The 22790-nt window shown below is 38.9% G+C and overlaps 2 protein-coding genes across 5 annotated transcripts in view; both read right to left on the bottom strand.

The window, feature by feature from the left end:
- TFG (trafficking from ER to golgi regulator) overlaps window positions 1-9103 on the bottom strand; it is a 29776-nt gene extending 20673 nt beyond the window's left edge. For 2 of the 4 annotated variants that reach the window (XM_045785349.2, XM_045785346.2), the window contains exons 1-3: window positions 8855-9103; window positions 5129-5355; window positions 2306-2389 (exon numbers count right to left, since the gene is read on the bottom strand). In XM_045785349.2, the coding sequence (XP_045641305.1) occupies window positions 2306-2389; window positions 5129-5312 (268 nt within the window). In that variant the 5' untranslated portion in view covers window positions 5313-5355; window positions 8855-9103. The remainder of the gene's footprint in view (window positions 1-2305; window positions 2390-5128; window positions 5356-8854) is intronic. The other 2 variants (XM_045785348.2, XM_045785345.2) reach the window with 1 other exon arrangement.
- Window positions 9104-17579: 8476 nt separating this feature from the next.
- ADGRG7 (adhesion G protein-coupled receptor G7) overlaps window positions 17580-22790 on the bottom strand; it is a 75378-nt gene continuing 70167 nt past the window's right edge. The window contains exon 16 of the mRNA XM_045785350.2: window positions 17580-21225. Within this exon, the coding sequence (XP_045641306.2) occupies window positions 20965-21225 (261 nt within the window). The 3' untranslated portion in view covers window positions 17580-20964. The remainder of the gene's footprint in view (window positions 21226-22790) is intronic.

Below are 22790 nucleotides of genomic sequence, written 5' to 3' on the forward strand. Positions count from 1 at the left end.
TGAAGTCTACCAACAGTCTAATTGCTTTGTAGGTGATCAGTCTTATTCTCTCAGGCTACTTTTTAAGATCTCTTTGCCTTACATATTTCCCAGTTTCATGATAGTATGCCCCGTGGAATTTTATCTTTATTTATCCTGCTCAGGACTCACTGTGCCTCCTGAATTTGATAGTTTATTTCTTTCATATAATTCTGAAAATTTCTTTAGCCATTACCTCCTCAAATATTTCCATACCCCATTATCTCCTTTAAAGTCTTAATGGAAATAGGCTGGACTTTCTCATTCTCAAATTCTATCTCATATTCTTCATCTCTGTTTTTGTGCTTGATTCTGTAATTTCTTTAGACTACCTTCCAGTTCACTAATTCTTTCTTCAAATGTGACTAATCTGTTGTCCTACCTACTTTGTATTTAATTTTAATGATTATATTTTTCATTTCCAAAAGTTACCCTGATTTGTTAAAAATCTGTTTATTCTTTTTTCATAGTGCCTGTCTTACATTTTTTTCTTCTTTTACACCTAATAACTTCAAGCGCATACTTTATAGATGAACACTTCTATTAACTAAAGTTATTAGAAGTCTCCTCCTACTACTAGTTGTGCCCATTGTTTCTTGCTTACCTGGACTATTTCACATGTCTTACTTGAACTCTAAGTTTATCAACAGGATCCTGTCTAGGAGAAGCCTGTAACCTGGACTGAGAACATACTCCTTCTAAGAGATTTCCGCCTTTGCTTCTTACCTTTTTTTTATGGTAGTATCTGGGCATGCAAGTTCCCAAACTATGCAGATAGTTTAAACTTAAACCCAGCCCACCTAGAGGCCACAGTTATAAATTCTTAAGAGAGCCTTCCCAAACCCAACAGCTCCAAGGTACAAGAGGTTCCCGTATCAATTCCTTGACTTTCCCTGTATCAATGAAGAGGTATTTTTCTTTTACAATATTCTTTTTTAGAGTATAGTTCACTGAGGGTCTAGGACCCAAGGTCTCGACCATATAAACACCAAATCCTTAGTCCTTAGATTATGCAGAATAAAACCTTGACCATCACCACCAAAGTACACCTAGTCTCAGCCTTTGGTCCTTCTGGTCCTGGTTTTTAATTCCATCTATCTTTTGGTCCCTGGACATTTCTTTTACTCTCCTGAGCAAGTTCAGGTATATATTTCAAAAAACACACTTATAATAGTTGATCTAGCATGTCCTCAGTATTTCTGGAAGGAAGGTTTTCAGTTTATCAAACCTTCCTGACAGCAGGGCACTAGTGGTTAAGTATCTTAGATTCAATATTGTAAAACGATACCGTTTATCTAAAAACATTTTAAGCAGTTTTTGTTATTAGCATTCTAAAATCTGATTCACATTCATCCTTCCTAGATGGAGATGAAATAAAATACAAATTAAATCAATTGGCCAACATCATGTTTCATGGAATTGTTAAGGTTCAGTGCCATGTAACATTTTAAAAATGCTAAACAAAACACCCAGAAGAAAAGCCCAGATTTTATTTTTCACATAATCATACTACCACTTTAACTTTGTAATCATTTCTATTTTATCCCTTAAGAGTTACGCCTCACAAAGTTGTTAATGTCAATAAGAAAATAAAATCTAAAGATTATAATTAATCTTTAATTCTTTTTTTTTTATCAAAACTACTTCTAATTTAATCTTTAAGTACTCCCCAAAATAATGCCTACAGTATGAGGCTTATATGTTAAGCCCTGAGAAGTAAAAACAAGTTACAGAAGAATTATATATACTAAGAACTTAATAAAATGAATAAGCTTAATAAAACTAAAACTTAATAAAGGTAGTTTTAACCCTGTAATTATTTTCAATCCTAGAAATACTTCTATAAGTGGCATCCATTGGCACGTAAGGTACTGAGCAGATGGAGAATTTAAACATACCTACTTTCTATTAATCCTCAAAAAATATATATACATATAGAGTAAGGTCTAATAAATCAAAAATTCAGATACAGCTGAAAAAGTTATCACTTAATTCTGAGTTTTAAAAGAAATAAAGCTGGGTGCCCGGGTGGCTCAGCCAGTAAAGTGTCTGCCTTCAGCTCAAGTCATGATCCCCGAGTCCAGAGACAGAGCCCCGAATCGGGCTCCCTGCTCATTAGAGAGTCTGCTTCTCCTCTGCTCCTCCCCACCACTCGTGCACTCTCTCTCGCTCTCTCTCAAATAAATAAAATCTTCAAAAAAATAAAAATAAAAGGAAAAAGCTAAAAAGTCTTCAACAAAAATGCAATGGACAATATAGTAAATTTATTAGAAGGTTTACCACTTACCAAATAATGTCAGTTTCAGTATCCTACTACACTGAATTGCAAAAGAAAGGTCAGAACTATCAAAAATTGTTATAAGATCTCCATCTGGAATTAAAAAAAAAAAAAAAGAAATTTCAGATTTGTGTGTCAGTAGTAAACCAGAATATACATTAAATTAAAATCTAAATGTAGATCACAGAGCATAATTAGAATCTCCCATAAAAACCTTAAACAAACATTAAAGGATCTAGGAAAGATGTATTTATTCAAAATACTATATCAATTTTGCTTATTACTTTTATAGCAAGTTTATCAAATCATCCTCATAAGAAGAGCCAAAACATAACTAAGATTAACGTATTAAGTGATATTTTACAAGTCACCAGGATATTCATGGTAGCAATATAACATGGTTTAGACTAAAATCTTTCCATTCCAAAAAATTTAAATATATCAAAGGTTAAAGAAATACAGATTCTCAAGGTTCAAATTTTAATCCTAAGTACAGTAAAACACCACTGATACAAAGGGATGGGAAGCTATTATAATAATAGGATCACTGACCATTTTGATACTAAGATGAAAACTATTAACTCCCCTTAGAAAAAAATATTCAAATACACAAAATTCTATAATCTCCTAGATCTCAAGGTTAAAGAATATTATAATCAGCTGCCTGTTTCAAAAGCTTTCAAAGGGCTAGGGGAAAAACGTTCTCTAGAGAGAAGAACAGAAAAGCAGCCACAGGCAAGAGCTGATCAGGGGCCTCTGCCAGGTATCTTCACAGACACGGTGGGGTGGCGGCGTGAGGATCACAGTTTTGTCCTGGACAGGCTGCTCTGCTACACCAATTTTAACATTGATTAGACATATCTATTTTGAACAAAGGTGGGAACAAAAGCCATAACTGAGAATTTTGTCATTGTTTTTAGAACTTTATAACCAGACCCACATCTTACAACATATCTAATGTTCAACTTCAGGGATTCTAAACATATTTTTAATAAAGTATATATGTAAAAGGAAACCTTCTCCAACAACTTTTTATTTTCTGAATTTCACAACAGAAATAGAATATATATGATAGTAAAAACTTTACCTAAGCCAGTCCTCCACCCTAGTACCCAACACACAAATGGAACACAAATCTATACAATTCAAAACACTTAGAAACACCATGAAAAAGAAATTCAATATGGTAACTGGATGTGGAGGACAAACTTTCAACAACGAGGACACCCTAAGCAAAGGGTCCAAAAACAGACCCATGGTCAAAATCCTTGTTTATAGGGATTGTGAACCGAGTATGGTTTTTACATTTTTTAAAAAGGTTTTAAAGAAAAATAGATGAAATAGAGGCCTTAAATGACTCACAATGCTATGATATTATCTGATCTTTTAAAGAAAAGTTTGCCAACCCTTACCCTAAACAAAAATAAGGGAGTTAAGAGAAAGCCAGATAAATAATGAGGTCAGTTTAAATTATACCAAGTTTGAGGTAAATTAAGCCACACATGAGGAAGTCAAAGAGGTGGAAGCCAATGTATTTTAAGTAGATGAGATTATACTAGGGAAGAGACAAGGAAGAAAACGCTCTCCCCTTCCCTGTCCGTTAGAACAGGTAACTCTCAAAATTACTTTTGGGTCCCGTCAGATCATACTTCATAAAAAAAGAAAGAATTACACCTGTAGCTAAATGGCCAGCTTAGCTGATCATCAGTGGTTTATACTTCTGTCCACAGTGTAGGTTGTTGGAAAGTGGGCCAACCGGGGACATACCCCAAGCCACTGACATCTCAGCAAAGTCATGTGACTAGGGTCTGGTCAATGTGATGTCAGCAGAAATGATATACATTACCTCAAGGCCTAGAGACTACGAGCCCCCATGTAATCCTCTACACTCTGTCTTCCTTCAACTGCTTGCCGGATGTTAATGCTCAAGCTGAGCTTGTAAGCCATGCACTGAACACAACGGAGCTTCTGTCAACCTGGGTCTAAATGATTCCCTGAGTGTTAAACCATGAAATTTTACGATTTCTATTATCAACAGCTGGCATTACTTTAAGTCAGCACACAGAGAAGTAACTGTCAGTGATAAGAAAACTAGGACAGCAGTGGCAGAGATATTAAGGGATAAGAGTATTTTTAAAAAGATGGTATGGGTAGCAGTGCCAAGTATTGAGATCAAGGTGAGATAGACTGAAAATAAATTCAGTGGTAAGACAGAAACTAGTAATTACCTAAGCACATTTCAGTAGAGATGTTTACAAAGAAGACAGGTTTAAAGAAAATGAAATCAAGATAATCTACTATTATAATTCTGCTATGTGTTTGATGCAACATCTGTCATGTAAAACCCATTGCCATAAAATTGGTTTTGTGGTCAGATGAGTCCAGGGACACTGCATACTATAAACTGACAATGTACATCAGCATATTACATGTTCTGAAAATTCCTACAGTAAAGAAACATATTTCTGTTTCAACCAGCTTTCCCACACTTAGTTGGCCATGAAAATCTTTTTCATTCAATACCTACTGAGGAGTGAAAATTTGGTTTTAAAAGCAAAAAGAAAGCCAGAACTGCATGAGCAAAAGAGAAAAAAATGCTTGTAAAAATATATATGAAAGTTCTATCACTTAAACCCCCATTTCTAATAATAAATCACTTAGCTATTTAACTTATAAAAGAACTATAACTACATGAACATCCAATCAAATTAAGTGGGTACTCAACTACCACAGAAGAGAACAAAATTTTTATTGAGATAGTTCAATAAAAGATAGGAAAAAAACACATATAATACCTAGACTTTTAATGACTAACTTTAGAAACAATTTTACCTTCATCTTTATACTTTATTGTAACTTCATCATTACTCAGGAGTTTTCCTCTGAAAACTCGCTGCATCATTAGCACTAATTCATCATAAGTAATATCTTCATTATGAATGGGAATCCGTCGAATATCCTCCCCAAGTTGAGCTTTGATGATTAGCTTCCCACTTAGGTCCAACTGTCCGTTCATGGTGGACTCCAGGATGTTGTGTATATACAACTCTAAGGAAAGACTGATAAAACGGTTTTGATGTTTAAACAGCTATAAAAACTTATCTTAAAAGTTGAAAAGCAAAACCACTATTAGAATCTAAGAAATTCTGGCCTTCAAAAGAGATTCACTGTTCCAATATTAAGGTTAAAATGGTCTGGAGATAACTTTATTATGTGCCTAAAAAAACAAGTTTTATTATTTTATGTCTATTATATTTTACCCACATACCTAACCGCTTATCTGATGTTACCATTTAGACTTCTAACTTAAGCTGTCTAAAAAACTCCTGATCTTTCCAAAATCTGCTTCCCCTACAGTGTTCCCTATCTCAGTTAGTGACAATTACTTCCTTCTAGCTGTTCATGATTTTTTAAAAAAGTCCATCAAATAGCCAAAAAACTAGTTGCCACTACTTCTAAAATATTCCTACATTCCAACCCTTCAGTACCTTTACCTCTAGCAACCCGATCCAAGCCACTACCATTTTTTGCCTGCCTCACCGCAAAAGACTCCTAACTGGTCCGCCGGCTTTTTATCTTTCCGTGCTTTTAATCTATTCTCAACATCAGACTTATCCTGTTAAATAAAATCTAACGTCACTCTGCTTAAAATCTCTCAATAGATTCACAGCTCACTTTTAGTAAAGGACAGAACTACAAGGTCATGATCTGGCCTCTAGCCCCTAGCCAAATATTTAACCTCATTTCCTACTTTTTTCCCTGGTTACACTGCTGCACCCATACTTTTAAGTTCTTCTCAACTCAAGGCTTTGCAGTTGCTGTTCCCTTTGTCATGAGCCCTTTTCACAGCTCCCATATGATTCATATCTCTGATCAAATGTTCACTTCTCAGAGGTTTGTCCTGACCAGCTAAACCAAAATGGATCCTCTTTCACTTTCTTACCCTGTTTCAATTTTCTTCAAAGCACTTATCACTATCAGACATTAAGAATTTATTAATTTTGTATTCTTTCCTACTAAAAAATGAAGAAGTAAATGGTTTTGTTCACTGTATTCCTGAGACTAGAACAGTGCCTAGCACACGGTAGTCATTCAATTTTGTTACATGAAGGACAAATAAATACTGGCTTCCACACTCTATTAGCCTATATCTAAATAACCCTGAAAAGCATATGTGAACACTAAAACAGTCTCAAATTTTTCTCTCTAAAGTAAGAAAGACTTCACTAATGTTTTCTCTAGCTTTCCTATTTGGGGAACTTAACGAGAAAAGGCAAATGAGTGACATCCTCCTGAGCTTTCTAATAAGACTGTGCACCACTGTCTCTTAATATTCTGTAACTCACCCCTCCCTAAACCTTAGTGGGTGTGTAGGATTAGATTCCATATTTTAAGAAAGAAGTAAGATGTCACAGAACTAGCCACTAAATATTAATTTGCTATAGAATTTTTCTTTCTTGGGTTTTACTTTAATCCTAATTTCAGGTTATTATTTCAAGGTGATTATTCTGTAATGACATTGCAATTCTAAACTCAAAATATAGTCTGAGGTCTCTAGTAATTTACATGGTTGCTACAGAGTTATAGAAAATACACTCAGAATTAAATAATGTGTAGTAGCTCTTCCTCTCAAGGCCTCTTGTTTTCAAAACCAAGATGTTCTTGAATACATCATCTATAACCACTGAGCATTTCCCTAGTTTCAACTCCTAGCTCCTCCTGCCCCAAGGAAATGATCTCTCAAACCGTTTAAAGTGCCCTACAATCCCCTACTGGCCGCATTCTGGTTTCAAACTCATACTTTACTACTGGCAGCTTTCTGTTTTCTCCTATTAATCTGTTAACATCATACTGGGTTTTCATGCTTCTCTACAATTATTTCTGTTGTGTGTGAAAGCACCTCATCTGCCTTCTAACATAGCAACCCTTCAAATACTTGAAGTTTTCATTCATTCCATCAATGTTATATATAATGCTCTAATATTCTTAATATAAACGCCAATGTCCTTCCAATTATTCCTTAAATGAATATCTCTAGTCCTCCTTGCCATATTCTGAAAAGATTACATTTATTAATTTTTCTTTCCTTCTTTTTAATTTTAGAAATACTCTTTTTCCATGATGCGCCGACCCACAAATCAGTCAGTCCTTTTTGACTGTGGGAAGATTATTCAATGCTCGGTTCCAATGGATCTGAAAATATTAGTGTGTTTTACTTTGTATCTGCCACATTAGCCTGCAAATTCACTTATTCCTTGGTGTTGCCCATGCACTGTAAATTCCCTGTGGCCAGGAACCAGGGCTTCTTTCATAAGGCTGTCCCCAGTTTGTGCAGCCATCTCCTCAAGACATGCATACAATCATCACAAAACTAAGGGCACCACAAAATTTTCCCTTTCTGGGGAAATCCCATTCCCACATTTGCTTATGTAACAGAATTCAGGTCCCCTTTTTCTCTAATCCCAGTCACCAGGTAGAGACTGGTAAGAACTACTAGAACTACTAGTTGCCAGGACTGCTGGTGAGATCCTTACAACATTTTCTTCTCCCATCTTGTCCATATCCCACTGAAGTCCAGAAATGACACAGCCACTAATTTACCAAACCCTCCAAGAGGAACACTGTTTTTAGCACTGAAGAATAAAATGACATGCCCAAAGGCACATAAAAAGCCTGCCTCCTGAACCAGAATCTAGGTTCAGTGGCCAAACCTCCTGACCACTAACCCTGTGGGTAAAGTCCTGCTCGAATTCAGAGGGACCTGCTTAGGCACCTCCACAGCACAGCAATTCTAAGAAATTCAAGCAAAATCTACCCTTGATTATTCCAAAGAATCCAAGGAGTCACAAATCCTGCCTGACCAGTAAGATGGTAAAGATTCCCACTACCAGACCTCTGACTTTAGACAAGTACCTCTCCAAGCCTAACTTTCATCATATGCAAAATAAGAATAACTAAATTTAAAGACTCTTTGTGATGATTAAATAATATCATCCATCTAAAATAGTACAGTTCATAGTAAAGTAAACTTAGAAGTTCGCTATCATCACTATAAAACTGGGTTGGGCCTCCAGACGGCGCTTGATTAAGCCCTGACACAGCTAAGGAACAAGGTTCCTCTTAGGTGACCCCAATAAACTTATTCCCATAGGCGCTATTCTTCACCTTTCCCATCTTTCCAAGCCCCTCTGGAGATTAAGTGTTCCACCACCCCAGGCCTCACAAAGCACCTCTCCTCTTCTCTCCAACTGGCAGTCCAACCCCAAGGAGCCAGGCGGACTCGGAGCGAGAGCACTTGCTGGCCCAAACTACCCCCAGAGACCCCAGAGGCCCGCCTCCCTGCCACCGTGGCCTGCGGGACTCCTATCCCCCCCCTCCCCAGCTTCCCCTCCCCCCCACCCCGCGACCGCCCTCCCGGGCCCCAGCCCCTTCCCAAGGCTCCTCCGCACGCCCCCCGCCCGGTACCCGCCGGTTCGAGCGGGGCCCTCAAAACGCTTCCTCGTCTCCCGGCCCGCCTTGTCGATAGAGCGGCCGCGCCCCCGTCCCCAGCGGCCATACCGGCTGGCCGAGGCTGCCGCGGCCGCCTCCCCGCGGATCTCCGCTGACCCGACCCGTGCGAGGCCGACGCCGGGCTCTGGGACGTAGTGGGGAGGCTGCGGTCACGGCCCACTCCGGTGCCCTCCGCCCGCGCCGCCGCACCTCGCTAGCAGGCTCGCGCGGGCCCCGGCCAATAGCACGAACCCACCAAGCCTAGCGCGATCTCGGGCCCAGTACGTGGCAGGTGGGGGAAGAAGAGGGGCGGGAACAAGAAAAAAAAAAAATCCGTCCTTTCGCTCCGCCTCACAGCAAGAGGCCAACCCAGAACGCATGCGCAGCGGCAGGGGCACGCGGCTGGCTGCGCCCGGGCCTGCGTGGGCCCGAGTCTCTGCTTTCTCACTGGATGATGGAGTGTAGCAGCGCGAGCCGAACGGATGCACGCATGCGCAAGGCGTGACCAGGCACTTCCGGCTTTCCTGAAAGCTTGAGTTTCGCGTCTGCCGCCGGTGGGTGGGGCATGGTTTGCTGTTCTGGACTCTTGAGTGTTGATCGAACGTGGGCATTTGTCCAAGTTTGGGTGTTTTTTGCGACCATTGTAATTCTCCTCGTCTTGTCTCGATAAAACTAATCCTTTTTTCCCGCCTTTCTTCCATAAACTCATTCATTCATTATTGGGCGCCTACGCTTCTTCGAGCACTGTGCTGGGAAGGGGGATGAATCAGTTTGTGAGCAGGGAGTTTCTAATAGCGTTTACGAGACTGGATAAACCTGTGAATGTGTAAAAGGAAAAGGCTGGAAAATTAAGGGTGCTAAGAATTCCGGAAGCCTTTTTGGGCAGCGTTGACCTCTATACTCTTTCCTTCTCTCTTACCTAAAGCAATAAATATGCGTTTTTATGTAATAAGTGCCTGGGCTCAGACTGGACTCTACATTTTGCGGAGGGCAGTGTTGAAATCTAGGGATGAGGGAGTGCTATTTTAAAAGTTGCAAACAACTTTTGCCTTACATGACGGAGACTAAGCAAAAAGCAAGTTGAACCCACGTGGTCCCCAGTTATTCACCAGATATTCCTGAAGGACCTGGGGTAAGGTAATTTAGGGTGAGAAGGTATGTTCTTTTAGTACGATACATAGTGTGATCTTTTTGCAGTTAGAAGTCTGAAAAATTCCGTTTGAGAGTGAAATATGTGACTTTAGAAGGCTTTTTGCCTCTAAATTGTATTTTCCAACACTGCATGTATTGCTCTTTGAGCAATTGCTTGCAGAGATTGAGGAGCAGAGGAATAAAGGAATGAAAAATGTCCCTGACTTTCTCTTCATTACTTGTTATTTAGAACTGAGTACTCCAGATTTGGGGAAATGCACAGCTGTCCAGTAATAATATTCTAATGTCCTTGAGATGGTTTGAGATGGGCAAAACCACACAAATATGATCAGAGGTAAAATATTCCCTAAAGGAAGTGAATTATATTTCTGTCAATTTTCCTAAAAGAAGAATAGATCCTGGGGCAGGAGATAAGGAGATGAACCTGAGCCTGGAATAAGGGGAAATAATTTCCTCTCTTTAGGCTCCCAGGAAAGGGACACTCACTTGAGTCCTGCCATTGAGAAGAAATACACAGATCCTTATTGCACTGGGACCAGCTCGAAGCTAGGAAAAGAGGCACCGATAGTGTGGTCTTGTGGAGGGGTTGGTGCATTTGGACTCTGAAAGCAGCTTGAGGTTCTTTATGTTATAATTCCTTCACGCTTCATCCCCAAACAATGAAAAGTCTTTTTAAATGCTAAAACCTGTTCCCAGCTACTGTGAAAACCGCGATGGTATAGTGATGATTCCTCAGATCAAAGCAACAGTAGGAGCTGCACAAGGCAAGAAGTGAGAAATGAGAGAGTAAAGCATCATTTGGAAGCCAGATCAGAGACTCAGGTGACATGAGGCAAGAAGGATGTCTATGCAACATTAAAGCATTTACCCAAGATTCTCCAGAAATATACATTGTAAAATTTTTAATGAAGAACTTTATGAAAGATTTCACCTCCTGCCGTCCTGTATGCAGACAGACTTACGATGTGATTAAGCATGAAATTAAGGACATTTGGGTTTATTTATATGTCATAGAGGAGGTTTAGAGAAGCACACAACATTATCAGCTGAGTGTGTCAGATTACCCCTTTAGGTTATAAACACCTTAATAACCAAAACCATATCCTGTTCATTTTCTTGTTTCAGCTTAATACTAAACTGTCCACAAACACTTCAGTAACCTTTCCTCTTCCTGGTCCTATAGAACAATTACATTTTTAAAAATAAGATCATAATGAACAGCTGGAACTCATTACCTAACTCAAGTATTAAACATTACCAATAAATTATGTCTCCCTGTGTGCTTCTCCCCGAGGTGATCCTTGTGCCTCTCTCCTGAATTTTGTTAACATTGCCTTGTTTTTAAATCTTCTATATAGTTTAATCATATATATATTTGCCTATGTGATGTGTCGTCATTCTTACTTGTTTATACGCATTATGTAGAGTATCATCTCTGTGGTTTTCTGGAACAATTTTTGCACTCGATATTATGTTACTAAGATACTATATTGCTACATGTAGCTGGAATTCATTTATTTTATTGCTGAATAATATTCCTTTGGGAGAGTATACCACAAATTTTTAAAATCTTCTATCAAAGTGTATTTAGATTGTTTTTGGTTTCTGCTGTGTGCCTACATAAACATCCTTTAGTATGTCTCTTGTAAAAGAGTATCTCTTGTTACATGGTAATACATGGATTACTGAATGGCAGATTATGCAAATATTTAGCTGTATAAATAATGCCAATTCTTGGTATCACTAAGACTTTTTTGGGGGGAGGGAGTGTAAATAGTATCTTTTTGTGGTCTTATTAAAGACCATAAGGATTACATTATAACCCTGAGTTTTTGTACCAAACATTTAACAATTAGACTTTTGGTCCCTTATGAAATTTCATTTGATTGTTCTGTATCCTTACTTATAATTCTATCTTTGAGTATATTGTTCACCACCATCCTCACCTCCCCCCCACCCAAATTGAAGGCTGTGATTGTATTTTCTCTATCCTTCCCAGCATCTGGCATTGATTGCCTGAGTGAATAATAGGCACTCAATGAGTAACTGTTGAGTCAGTGAAATAGTGATTACTGTTTCTGTAATGTGCCCACAGTTCCTGATGATACAGTTCTGTGTACTTAGGCTCCCAATAAATGCAGGTGATAACTGGCCAAGGAGTGATAACCTAAATTAAACTAGTTACCACGTTTACCAGGAACATGGTTTCTCCCACGGTATGTGTAGACATGGGTTTTAGTTACTGCTGTCTTTCATTAATGAAGCCAAAAAGGCTAAGTTATCATAGAATTATCACGTTTTAAACACTTATGGTCACATTTATTGGGGTAAGCATTAATCAAATCATTAAGAAAATTCTTCTGGGGATTCTGTAAGTGATTACACCTTTAAAATTCTATTAGAAAACATCTTACCCTCTTCTTTTGTCCAGAGTTTAGAAAGGTTCTGAGTCAGAGAAAATTGTACTTCATGCTCACCTGGCCAGCTGTCCTATGTGCAGATGAATCTGGTCTTAAAAGAATACCAAGAATAGTCTTGAATCAGAAATGTTGGAAATGTGAAGAAAGACGAAGCAGTGTAAGGAAATACCCACCTGTGGCAAGGGGGGAATTGAGGCACCAGTTCAAAGGTTGCTTTCCTTGTTGGTGCACTTCTGAAGAAGGGTTAGATTTGAACTGTGGTTTTGAGAGAGACAGTCAATTCATGTATGTACCACCTACTCTTTCTCCCTTTAAGTCTATGTGGCTAGAACTCTTCAACTGGATGGGGAAGATCCCAAGAATGAAAAAAGTAGATTCTCAGACTGGACGGGAAACGGGGCAAAGACTATGAGCCTTATAGCAAGTTGGATAAAACCTGTTTCGTCATGTTGTCCTTTCGTAGTTAGTATAAATCATTTTGAAAGTTTCAATCATCTCTGCTACCCTCAGGGGAACAAAAGAAAGGATGTGAGTTCCTCCTTGGGTGAGAATTTCAAAAGAGAAGTTACGTCCCTCCCCGAGAATCAGCTGTGTTGTGGCAGCAGTCGCTAAATAAAGAGAACTCCAAACGGAAGGGGAAACTCATGACAACCAAATGGCAGCCAGTTGGTCAGGTCAGCCTCCCTTCCATTGGCCAAACATAAAGATCTGTTTGTGTAAACAAATGAAGCTACCACTCCACGCAGAGATAATAAAGGAGAAAAGAATGATAGTTTTACTCTGTAACTTTGAGGAAGCCTTCTTAGCGCTAGCTAAAGAAAATACCTGTCTGTCCTACCAGCTGCGGAGCCATTGAGACCCTAAAATGTTTGTCCTTACCATGGGGCTCTACATCCAGCCCCTATTTAGAGAAATTGCTTCCTTGTAGGCAGTTCTTCCTAGATTTTATATACCTAGAAACTGGCACCTCCTAGGTATTCAATATGCATTATTGAATAAAAGAATACTCAGTTCCCCACCATTCTATAGGGTAAGCTTCCAGAAACACGGAGCAGCCATCACTGGTGAGTTCCTAGCTCCCTAGGAGTATAGGATTTTATCTCTGAGCAATCTGGAAGTGTTCACTTTTCTTCATTTATGTCTCCTGGAGACAGCAGTGAGTTACATCTGTGCATTCTGTCAGAGCTTTGGTTCAAAGACTAATGCCACAAGACCTACATGGAGATCTCACAGCTTTTCATTTGACTAAGAGTAAGGTGGGGTTTTTTGTTTTGTTTTGTTTTGTTTTGTTTTCAGCTCTTTTAAGAAACCCAGATGTCAGCTTCTAGAAATCATGCATGTCAAATCATAGTCTGGGTACTGAAAGGCTCTCACATCTCTAGTTTAACATTTATGCCAACGATCTTGCCTTTAGTCCCTCCATATAAATGCATAATTAAACAGGGCCTTTTTAAAAAGTCATTTCGGTGAAAACCAACTTATTATAAAAGGCGCAAAGTAAAACAATGAGATGACAATTTTCACATATTAGTTTGATTAAAAGAAGTTTCATAATACTTTACAGAAAAGGGTATCGCAGCGTAGACATTCACACGTTGTTGTCAGGGCGTAAACTGATACAAACTATTTAAAGAGTGGTATGGTAACTTTTATCAACATCCAAAACAGCCAACCCTATGTGATCCAGCAAGTCTATTTCTAGGGTACCAGAGAAACCCTTGGATGTGAGAGCACAGATATCCCCTACTGTGTTATTTTCAGATAAAAAACTATACAGCAATAAAAAGAAACATACACATACAGTTAGATCTCAAAAACCTTTTATTAGATGAAAAAAGCAAGTTTCAGAAAGTTATGTTAATGTGCAGGAAAGAGTTAACATACAAAATGAAACTGCTATGGTTAGAAAGAACTGCTTGCATGGTCAGCCTATGGCTAGTGACTAGGAACTTGGATTTCAGGAGCAGTCCCACTATTCTTTGATAAGGATGGTGCATTGAACCTAAACTGTACAACCAATGCGGTTTATGCTGAACACCTGCTTGCTTTCTGGGAGTGTGGAATTTGGGGATATGCCAGCTAAAGGGTGCCTTCGTGACCAGCTCCGAATAAAAACCCTGGGCACTGAGTCTCTAATGGGCTACAGCAGACAACATTTCACAAGTGTCCCAATTCATTGTGGAGGAATTAAGCACACCCTGTGTGATTGCACTGGAAGAGATCTTTTGGGAGCTTGTGCCTGATGTCCTCCTGATTTCAGTTCATGTGACTATTTTCTTTGCCAATTTTGCTGTATAGTGTTCTGCTACAGTAAGTCATAGTGATGAATACAGTTCTATGCTGAATCCTATGAGTGCTCCTAGTGAATAACTGAACCTTGGGGTGGTCTTGGGGACTACTGAATTAGTTCCCTAAACCATCTATATTTAAAAAAAAAAAAAAAAGGAAAAAGAAGCACAAGATGACGAATTTCAGTGGGTATATAATTTTATGTGTTCATATTTCTTGAAATCTGGAAGATTACACACCAAACTTAGTATAGTGGTTAACTGTGAGGAGACAGGGAAGGAAGAGAAGAGGGGCCTGGGTTTGGTAGAAATTAGCCAAAGGGCATTTTGGCTCCATCCGTCATGCTGTACTTTATTTCCTTTTTTTAAGAAAAATATACTCATGTAATACCTAGCTGGGAAAATATTTTTAAGTTAATTTAAAAATAATTTCAGCCTGCATGTAGAGTCACAAAATTTTAGAGCTGGTGGGGAATTTAGGGTTCACCTGGTCCTGCCTGTACCTTTAAAAAGGTAGAAGCTCAGGCTTCTGCCCTGAGAGTCAAGTATGGCCTTGAGTCACATGGCTTGTAGTTGGGACCACAACTCCCAGTCCAGGATGCTCCCCTAATCTGCAACTGCTTGGTAAGTACTGTAGTCAGAAGAGCCAGTCTTCTTTTTTTTTTTTTTTTTTGTTATTGCAAAGGTCCAGAAGGTCTCAATTGTTACAACGTGGTTGCATGGCAGCTTCTATCAAAGTTCAGCAAATTATCAATGTCATACTTCCACGTGTAACAAGAGCTGTACTGGAAGAAGATAAGAATTGGACCACAGTTCTCTGGGAAATGTAGTTTGTAAGCAATAACACCCTTAAATCATACCACTCTGCTTTGCTTTTATTTTTTTCTTCTTTGGTAAAATAGGGGGTTAACATATTAAGCAATGGGACTTCTCAGAAACATGATCAGTAGCTTGCAAAAAAGATTTACATCCTAATTCTACTTTTGAAGTACTTCACAAATAAGGACTTTAAAAACTAATTTCCAAGTTCATATATTGCTTTGGGGGCTATAAAATGGTACAACCACTGAGGAAAACTGTTTACCGGTTTCTTATACTGTTAAATATACACTTTATCTATGACTCAGCAATTCCAGTACCAGGTATTTCAAGAGAAAACATAGAGATTTATATAAGAATATTTATATCAGTTTTTGGGATGCCTGGGTGGTGCAGTCAGTTCAGCAACCGACTCTTGGTTTCAGCTCTGGTCCTGATGTCAGGGTCCTGGGATTGGGCCCACTTCTGGTTCTGGGCTCAGCATGGAGATTCTCTCTCCCTCTCCCTCTCCCTCTGCCCCTCTGGCTCATGCTCTCTCTTTCCCTCTCTCTCTGTCTCTGAAATAAATAAATAAATCCTTTAAAAAAAAGAATATTTTTATCAGTTTTATTCCTAGTTTTCAAAACTTATAAATGACCAAGTGCCCATCAACTGGTGAAAGCATAAACAAAATGTGATTTACCCAAAACACTGAACACTACTGCAATTAAAAGAAGCAAACCACTGATACAGCATGAATGAATCTCAAAAATACTATGGTGCCTGAAAGAAGCCAGGATCAAAAGAGGACATGATTCCATTTATGGCATTCTAGAACATGCAAGACTGATGTCTGGTAGTAGAAAGCACATAGGTATTACTTGGGGTTGGGGATGGCAGAGGATTTAACTGGGGTGGAGCACAAGGGAATGGTACAGGGTGATGAAAAAGTGCTTAATCTTCCTTAGGGTAGTGGTTTCACAGGTGTATACATTTGTTAAATGTTTTTTAAAAAACAAAATACTGTCTTTAGTGACCCACTTGTGATACTGAAGTTTCCTGTGGTGCGGGGCAACACGGAGCATTACACGTGACTGGCATGGATGTGAACATGCTGCATGTCCAACTGCAACAGCCTTTTTGTTTATTCCAAATGGTACGTCCTCTCATTTGGTAACATACCCTTGGGGACACTTTGAAGAAAATGCAAAGCCAATTTCAAGTAGCGTTGGAATAGCTATGTTTTGGCCAAGATAGGTTTATTGGGTTGTTTAATTGTTAAGAGATATGTGACTTGTGTGATCATGTTTACCTGTTTATGTTGGGCGTCAGGAAGCTTATGGTCTAATCTGAGACCCACTCCTAGCAAAAATAGAAGACCATCTGACATGTTTCTTGGGTACTACCTTCTTTGCTCCTACAATTATTTTCCCTTCCTCTGATTTCCTTACTTAGTCAGTTTTTCAGCAGCTTTTGTATATTTTTTCCAAATATACATTTAACAAGTTACATATATATAAACGAAGTAGTAGATGATGCATATGTAACACTACTTTCAATCTGAGTTTTGTATGTGTGTTTTAATAAATAATTGCTAATAAAACTTCTCCTCTCCTCTCTCAAGATTTAGTGTTTTGTTTTTAAGAAAAGGTAGATGGACACACACACAGAAAATGTATTTGAGAGGAAAAAATAACATCATGGAAGGCCACCTGCCCGCTGTACCAAATAATGAAGAGTTAAAGACGTCACAAGTCTGTCATATATGATTCATTTGACCTTGGTTGGCATATTTAGGTCCCTGTTCTTCATTTTAGAAGTTTCTGCATTGTTCCTAACATATTCCTTAACACAAAATGAAAAATATGCTGCCTGTATGAGGACATATAAACTCAAAAAAATGCTAAATGCTCCATAAATCTTTTGCATATTTTGAATCAAATGCAGAGTGAGCATTTCATTATATTAAAAAGTGAGGACAACGATAAATGAGGAAAATATTTTCACCAAATGTATCATTAAAGGTTAATAACTATAATGAAAGGAATTCATACAAATTTATGAGAAAAAAATAATAGCTCAATTGATAAATGGACAACACAAATAACTAAAAAATAAAATACCAAAGTAAACAAGTATATAAAAAACATTTATGGTACTGCAAATGGTGACATTACAAATTAGTGCAATGTTTTCAAGGCAATATGATAATATACACAAGGGATGTAAGCAAATGTCCATAACTTTTGACATGTTTATCTTAATCCTTAGAGTTTATCTTCAGGAAATAATTAAAAAGAAAGGGGGGAAAAGTATATATATACCAGTTTATTAATCATGTGTCACTACAATATAAAAATTTAAATAAGCTGGAAATCCAATAGAACTTAGTAACTTATGCTATATTATGTAATCAATTATTGTAAGGACTGCATTACTGGGTAATTTAAATGAAAATCAGGATAAAATTTCATTTACCATAATTACAGTTATTTAAATCCTTATGTATTCAAAAAGCATAAGAAAACATGGAAAAACAGCCATCTTTGATAGGTTAAGGAATTATGAATTTTGCTTTTTTGAAAAATATTCTTTGTAAATATCTTCCAAAATTGTCATAACATAGTCAGCAGTATTTTAAAAATCCAAGTAGGAAGCCATTTCTTCTCTTAGTAACTGTCCCTGCACCCCCCATGCTTGCCCCAGGAATGGAACCTAATCCTGGTATCTGTCTTGGACCTCATCTAAGGAGCCAGGTACCAGAGGTCCCAGGGAGACATATTAAGGGGGTTTCACAGAGCCAGAGAGCTCCAGGGGCTGCCAGGTGGGTATGATACAATTGGCACTTTTGGTCCTAGTTTCCCAAACATTTGCAAAGAATCCAAGTTCTTTTGAATGAGACAATGATTTTGACAATAATCTCCTTTGGTTGGTAACAGAAAAAAAAGAGGTAAGGTAAACTTCAAAATGGGAAGAGTAAGAGAAAAAGCAATCAAAACTCCAACAATTAAACAAGCAGCTCTGAACTGTCAGTTTAGACCCAGGAAAGAAAATCTAAAGGTCAGGATAGTTTGTTCCCCCAAAGAAACTACATGTGCTGCCACAAGCAGAAAGGCTACAGGGCATTGTTATCACACAGAATCTATCAGAAACATGGAAAATGGGCTCCATGTCATATCATGGGAACCAGGACTCTGAGTCTCCTTTTCCTGAAATTTTCTTTTTAAGTCACCATTTGGCTCCTATGGCCCCTGTATTTGCTCTTCAAATTGCAAAGCACCAAATAATTAATTCTTGCTTTCCTTACCCACCCCATTCAAACTCTGCTCAGACAAGGATCAAACAGGCTTATTCGGAGTAAGGGAAATGATTGATGAGCTCATCCTCAATGTAACTGCCTAAGCTCCACTCCAAGATATCCTGTCAGCGAGGTCATCCCCCATCCCTCCACTTCACAGTGGGCATGACACTCAGGCTGGCCCAATATTCCCTGAACACAATGCCTGTGGGCACATGTGGGCACATGACCAAGGAAGTGGTGCCAGTTCTTTGGTCCTTTGCTCTTCCTGCCCCTGCTTTACTCTATATCACAAGGAACTGAGCCCCACAGGTTCTGAGCTCAGCTGGCCTTCCCTGAAAGGAGGTTGCAGGGCAGGAGAAAGGGGATGCCAATGGCCAATGTTCAGCCATGTAATCCAATTTGAAGATGGAGCCAAACACAGAAGGACAAAGACCCAAGAAACAGGGAGAGGAACAGAATCCTAACACATTCTTTGAACTCCTTGCTTTTGAATTCCAGACCTAAAGTTAGTATTATCATATATTTTATGTCCTGAGCCAGGACCCTTGAGAGAAAAGGGGCTGCTAGTAATACAGAAGTCAGGATAACAGGTACAAATTAGAACAGGTTCAGGCAAACTAGAACATATAGTTACCCTACCTAAAACCAGCTCAGCCTTTGGACTTTAAAATTAACGGAGCCATTAAATTCTCTTTGACCCTTAACCTACTTTCAGTTGATCTCTATCACTAGACTTCCTGACCACTGCCTGAGGCAAAGGTTTAAATCAATAAGAATTACTCCCTAAGTAGTAGGATTTCAGGGTAGGAAAGTAAACATCAATGTCTGCCGTCTTATCCCCCACAATATGTATGTAAAGTTTGCACATTTTTGGTATAGCCATTCCAGGAAAATTATAGGGAATTTTGGTTGCTTTACTCCCAAGAAGACTGAAGAAGTGCAAAGAAAACTAAAATCACCAAGGGAACACATATACTCCACTCTCAGGCTAAAGGAGGCTCTTTGGTGATCTTTCTTTTCACTTTAAAGTGGCTCTTATTTAAGGTTTACTTTCATCTGAATATAAATTTTGGGATACAGAATAGGTCAGCCACATCTTATAATTTTTCCAGCCCCTATCTAGGGATATTACCACTACTAAAAACACTGACCTCTGAGAACTGCTTTTCGTCTTTATTCTCTTCTCTTTACTTTTTCCCATTAGCCTGTAAGGTCTCAGTTATACTGCAGATGAGATAGGCTCTCAGCTTGCCTAGGAATCCAACAGTCATTTACAACCATTTCTATAAAAAAAACACATGTTCGTTAGGGTGTGGTGAGAAGGGTATGGCACAGCTCACATGACATTTGTTAGTCCCTTAGTTCAGGGCACTCATAGCACTTGCCTAGTTTATGACAAAACAGAACACCACAATTCAAAGACTGTATGTCCTAAGTTCAGTGGGAGTGCTCCCCACTCTTGTAGAGGTCATTTTTTCTTCAGGAAGCCATTCATAAGCCATTCAAGTGTTTGAAATTCCATGAGCAGTGAGATTTTTCTAAACTCATAAGTAGTGCCAACTTTTCGTTTTTTGAGTCTCAATGTCACTTCCTCAATAAAAGGACCGATGTATCAAGAACCAGAAGGAAATATACAGAGGCTTTAGTAACCAGCTCATCTTTTTGTGTCTCACTGCCATTTCTTATAGAGCTAAATCCTCCAGTCACCAACATGCTCTTTTTTTTGAACAGAAAAAATATCCCTTTCCAGAGGTTAAACTGGCACAAAACCCTGAAGTAGAAATAAAAATATAAGTACATACAAATTAAAATATACAGATCAAAAGTATTATATATATAAGCAACTCCCTGCAGGGTTCATTAGGAGTCATTTTGTTCTGGAAGATACATTTTTCTCCTCATGTTCTCTTTAGTAAATTGTAAAAGAATTTGTTTTAGCAACATTTGTCACATTTATGATATAAGTAACAATGATATTTTGAATTATCTTGAATGTTAGGTGGAATTCTTTTCCTTGTATGGGTGAGAATCTATCGAATAATAGAAAAACTACCAAATCCATTATCCCTGATGATAATAAACAACAGGTTTTAGCCTTGAGCAAAATATATTGAGGGAGACTTTCTGGGAGGACTGAGTAATAAAGGAAAGAAACAGAATGAGCAAAACTTCATGTGAGTTGTACAAAAAGAGGATTACAACAGGGAGGAGTTTCACTGTCTAGATGCTTGTGTCCGCTTGGTCACTTCCACAGAGTGTCGTTTCCTCTACAATTACAGATGGCTCCAGCAGCCGGAAGTGCTCGCTGAGCGCTGGAACCGACCTCAGCATGTTATACATTCTCACACGCAGCCTCAGCGCCGTCACTGACGGCAGCACCTTCACTCTCCCCGTGGACTGCGACAGCGACTTCAACACTTTGGCAGCTTCACTCTGGAAGATTTTTGTTTTGACAGTGTAGAGGATAAAAATTTGCAATCCCTGGCAGATAGAGTAAAAGTTTAACGTTAGATGAGCATGGAGATACAGAATCAGGGAAGAGACTTACTTTACTTTTCAACCCACCCTTCTCATCATGCACACAGCTCCCCACCTCGAGTTTACATCGGCAGCTGCTGTGTACTTTGTTGTCTCAGAGGGCTGAGCTGGCGTTCCTCTCTTATGGAAAGTGCTACATGTAAGCGGTCGAGTCAGAAGACCCGAATTCAGGTCCCAGTTCACCACATGTTGGCTGTATAACTGAGAGGCTCTGTCTCTTCCGGACACCAACCGGGTGTCTCTGCAATCCAAGTGAATTCTGACACTAGCAACCCGGAGTTAGTGTCAGATTCCAAGGGTAAAGTCTCAGTCCTCGGACTGCCTTCACTTCAGATGCTAGTCAGAAATATTGGGTACCCACATTACCCATACTTCTGTCTGACTTGACTACAAAGTCGGAAGTTCCCACAACCCGCCTCCTTGCTTCAGGTTTGATAATTTGCTAGAACTACTAACAGAACTCAGGAAAGATCTTTACCTACTATTACCTGTTTATTATAGAGGATACAACTCAGGGACTGCCAAATGGAAGAGATCCTAGAACAAGGTATGCGGGAAGGGACATGGAACTTCCATGACCTGTCCAGGTACGCCACCCTCCCGGCTCTTCAATATGTCCACCAACCTGGAAGCTCTCCAAACCCCCTCATTTAAGGGTTTTTGCGGAGGTTCCATTATATGGGTTTGGTAATTGTATCATTAGCCATTGGTGACTGACTCAATCTCCTGTCCCTTTCCCCTTCCTGGAGGTGGGGCCAAAAGTTCCAAGCTTCTGATCCAGGTTTGGTTTTTCTGGCAACAAGACCCAGCCTGAAGCTTTCTAGGGACCCCAGCCACCAGTCATTCATTAGCATACAAAAACACTCATATCACTCCACAAATTCCACGGATTTTAGGAGCTATGTGCCAGGAACTGAGGACGAAGACCAAAAGTTGATGTTTTAGTATACCACAGTAACTTCACTTTTTCCCTAACATCTTTTATTTTCAATTTCTGAAGGAGGCAGATTGACTATGGGTCACTTAATTCTTCCAGTTCTAACATTCTATGATTGTACAGTTCTTGGCATTTTAGTAACATAACTAAAAATTTGGTGCATTTAAGAACAAAAAAAAATTTTAAGCACTTCCTATTCGTGGTTTTCCTGTCCTTTACATACAAAGATCAGATGTGCATAAGAAATTAATCCACAAAAGACTGAATATTATTTTCTGTACACTTTTAAAATGAAAACTGCCACTTAATGAAGTCCTATTGTTATCAGACACCGCTTTTCATTTAATTCTCACCATTTAATCCTTCTCATTTAATCCTAACACATCCTATAAAATAAGCCTTACTATCCCCGTGTTACAGGTGAGATAACTATAGCTCAGGTAAATTAAGTAACTTGACTAAGGTTACCCAACCAGTAATCACTGGAGTCTGGAGTTGGACTCAACTCTATCTGGTTCCAAAACTCTTCTAGCCAATATACTATTCTGCCTCTTGCTTGAACTGCAATAGA

The sequence above is a fragment of the Ursus americanus genome, chromosome 4 (genome assembly GCF_024610735.1).
Source record: "Ursus americanus isolate L20-20 chromosome 4, mUrsAme1.1.p, whole genome shotgun sequence".
NCBI lineage: Eukaryota > Metazoa > Chordata > Mammalia > Carnivora > Ursidae > Ursus > Ursus americanus.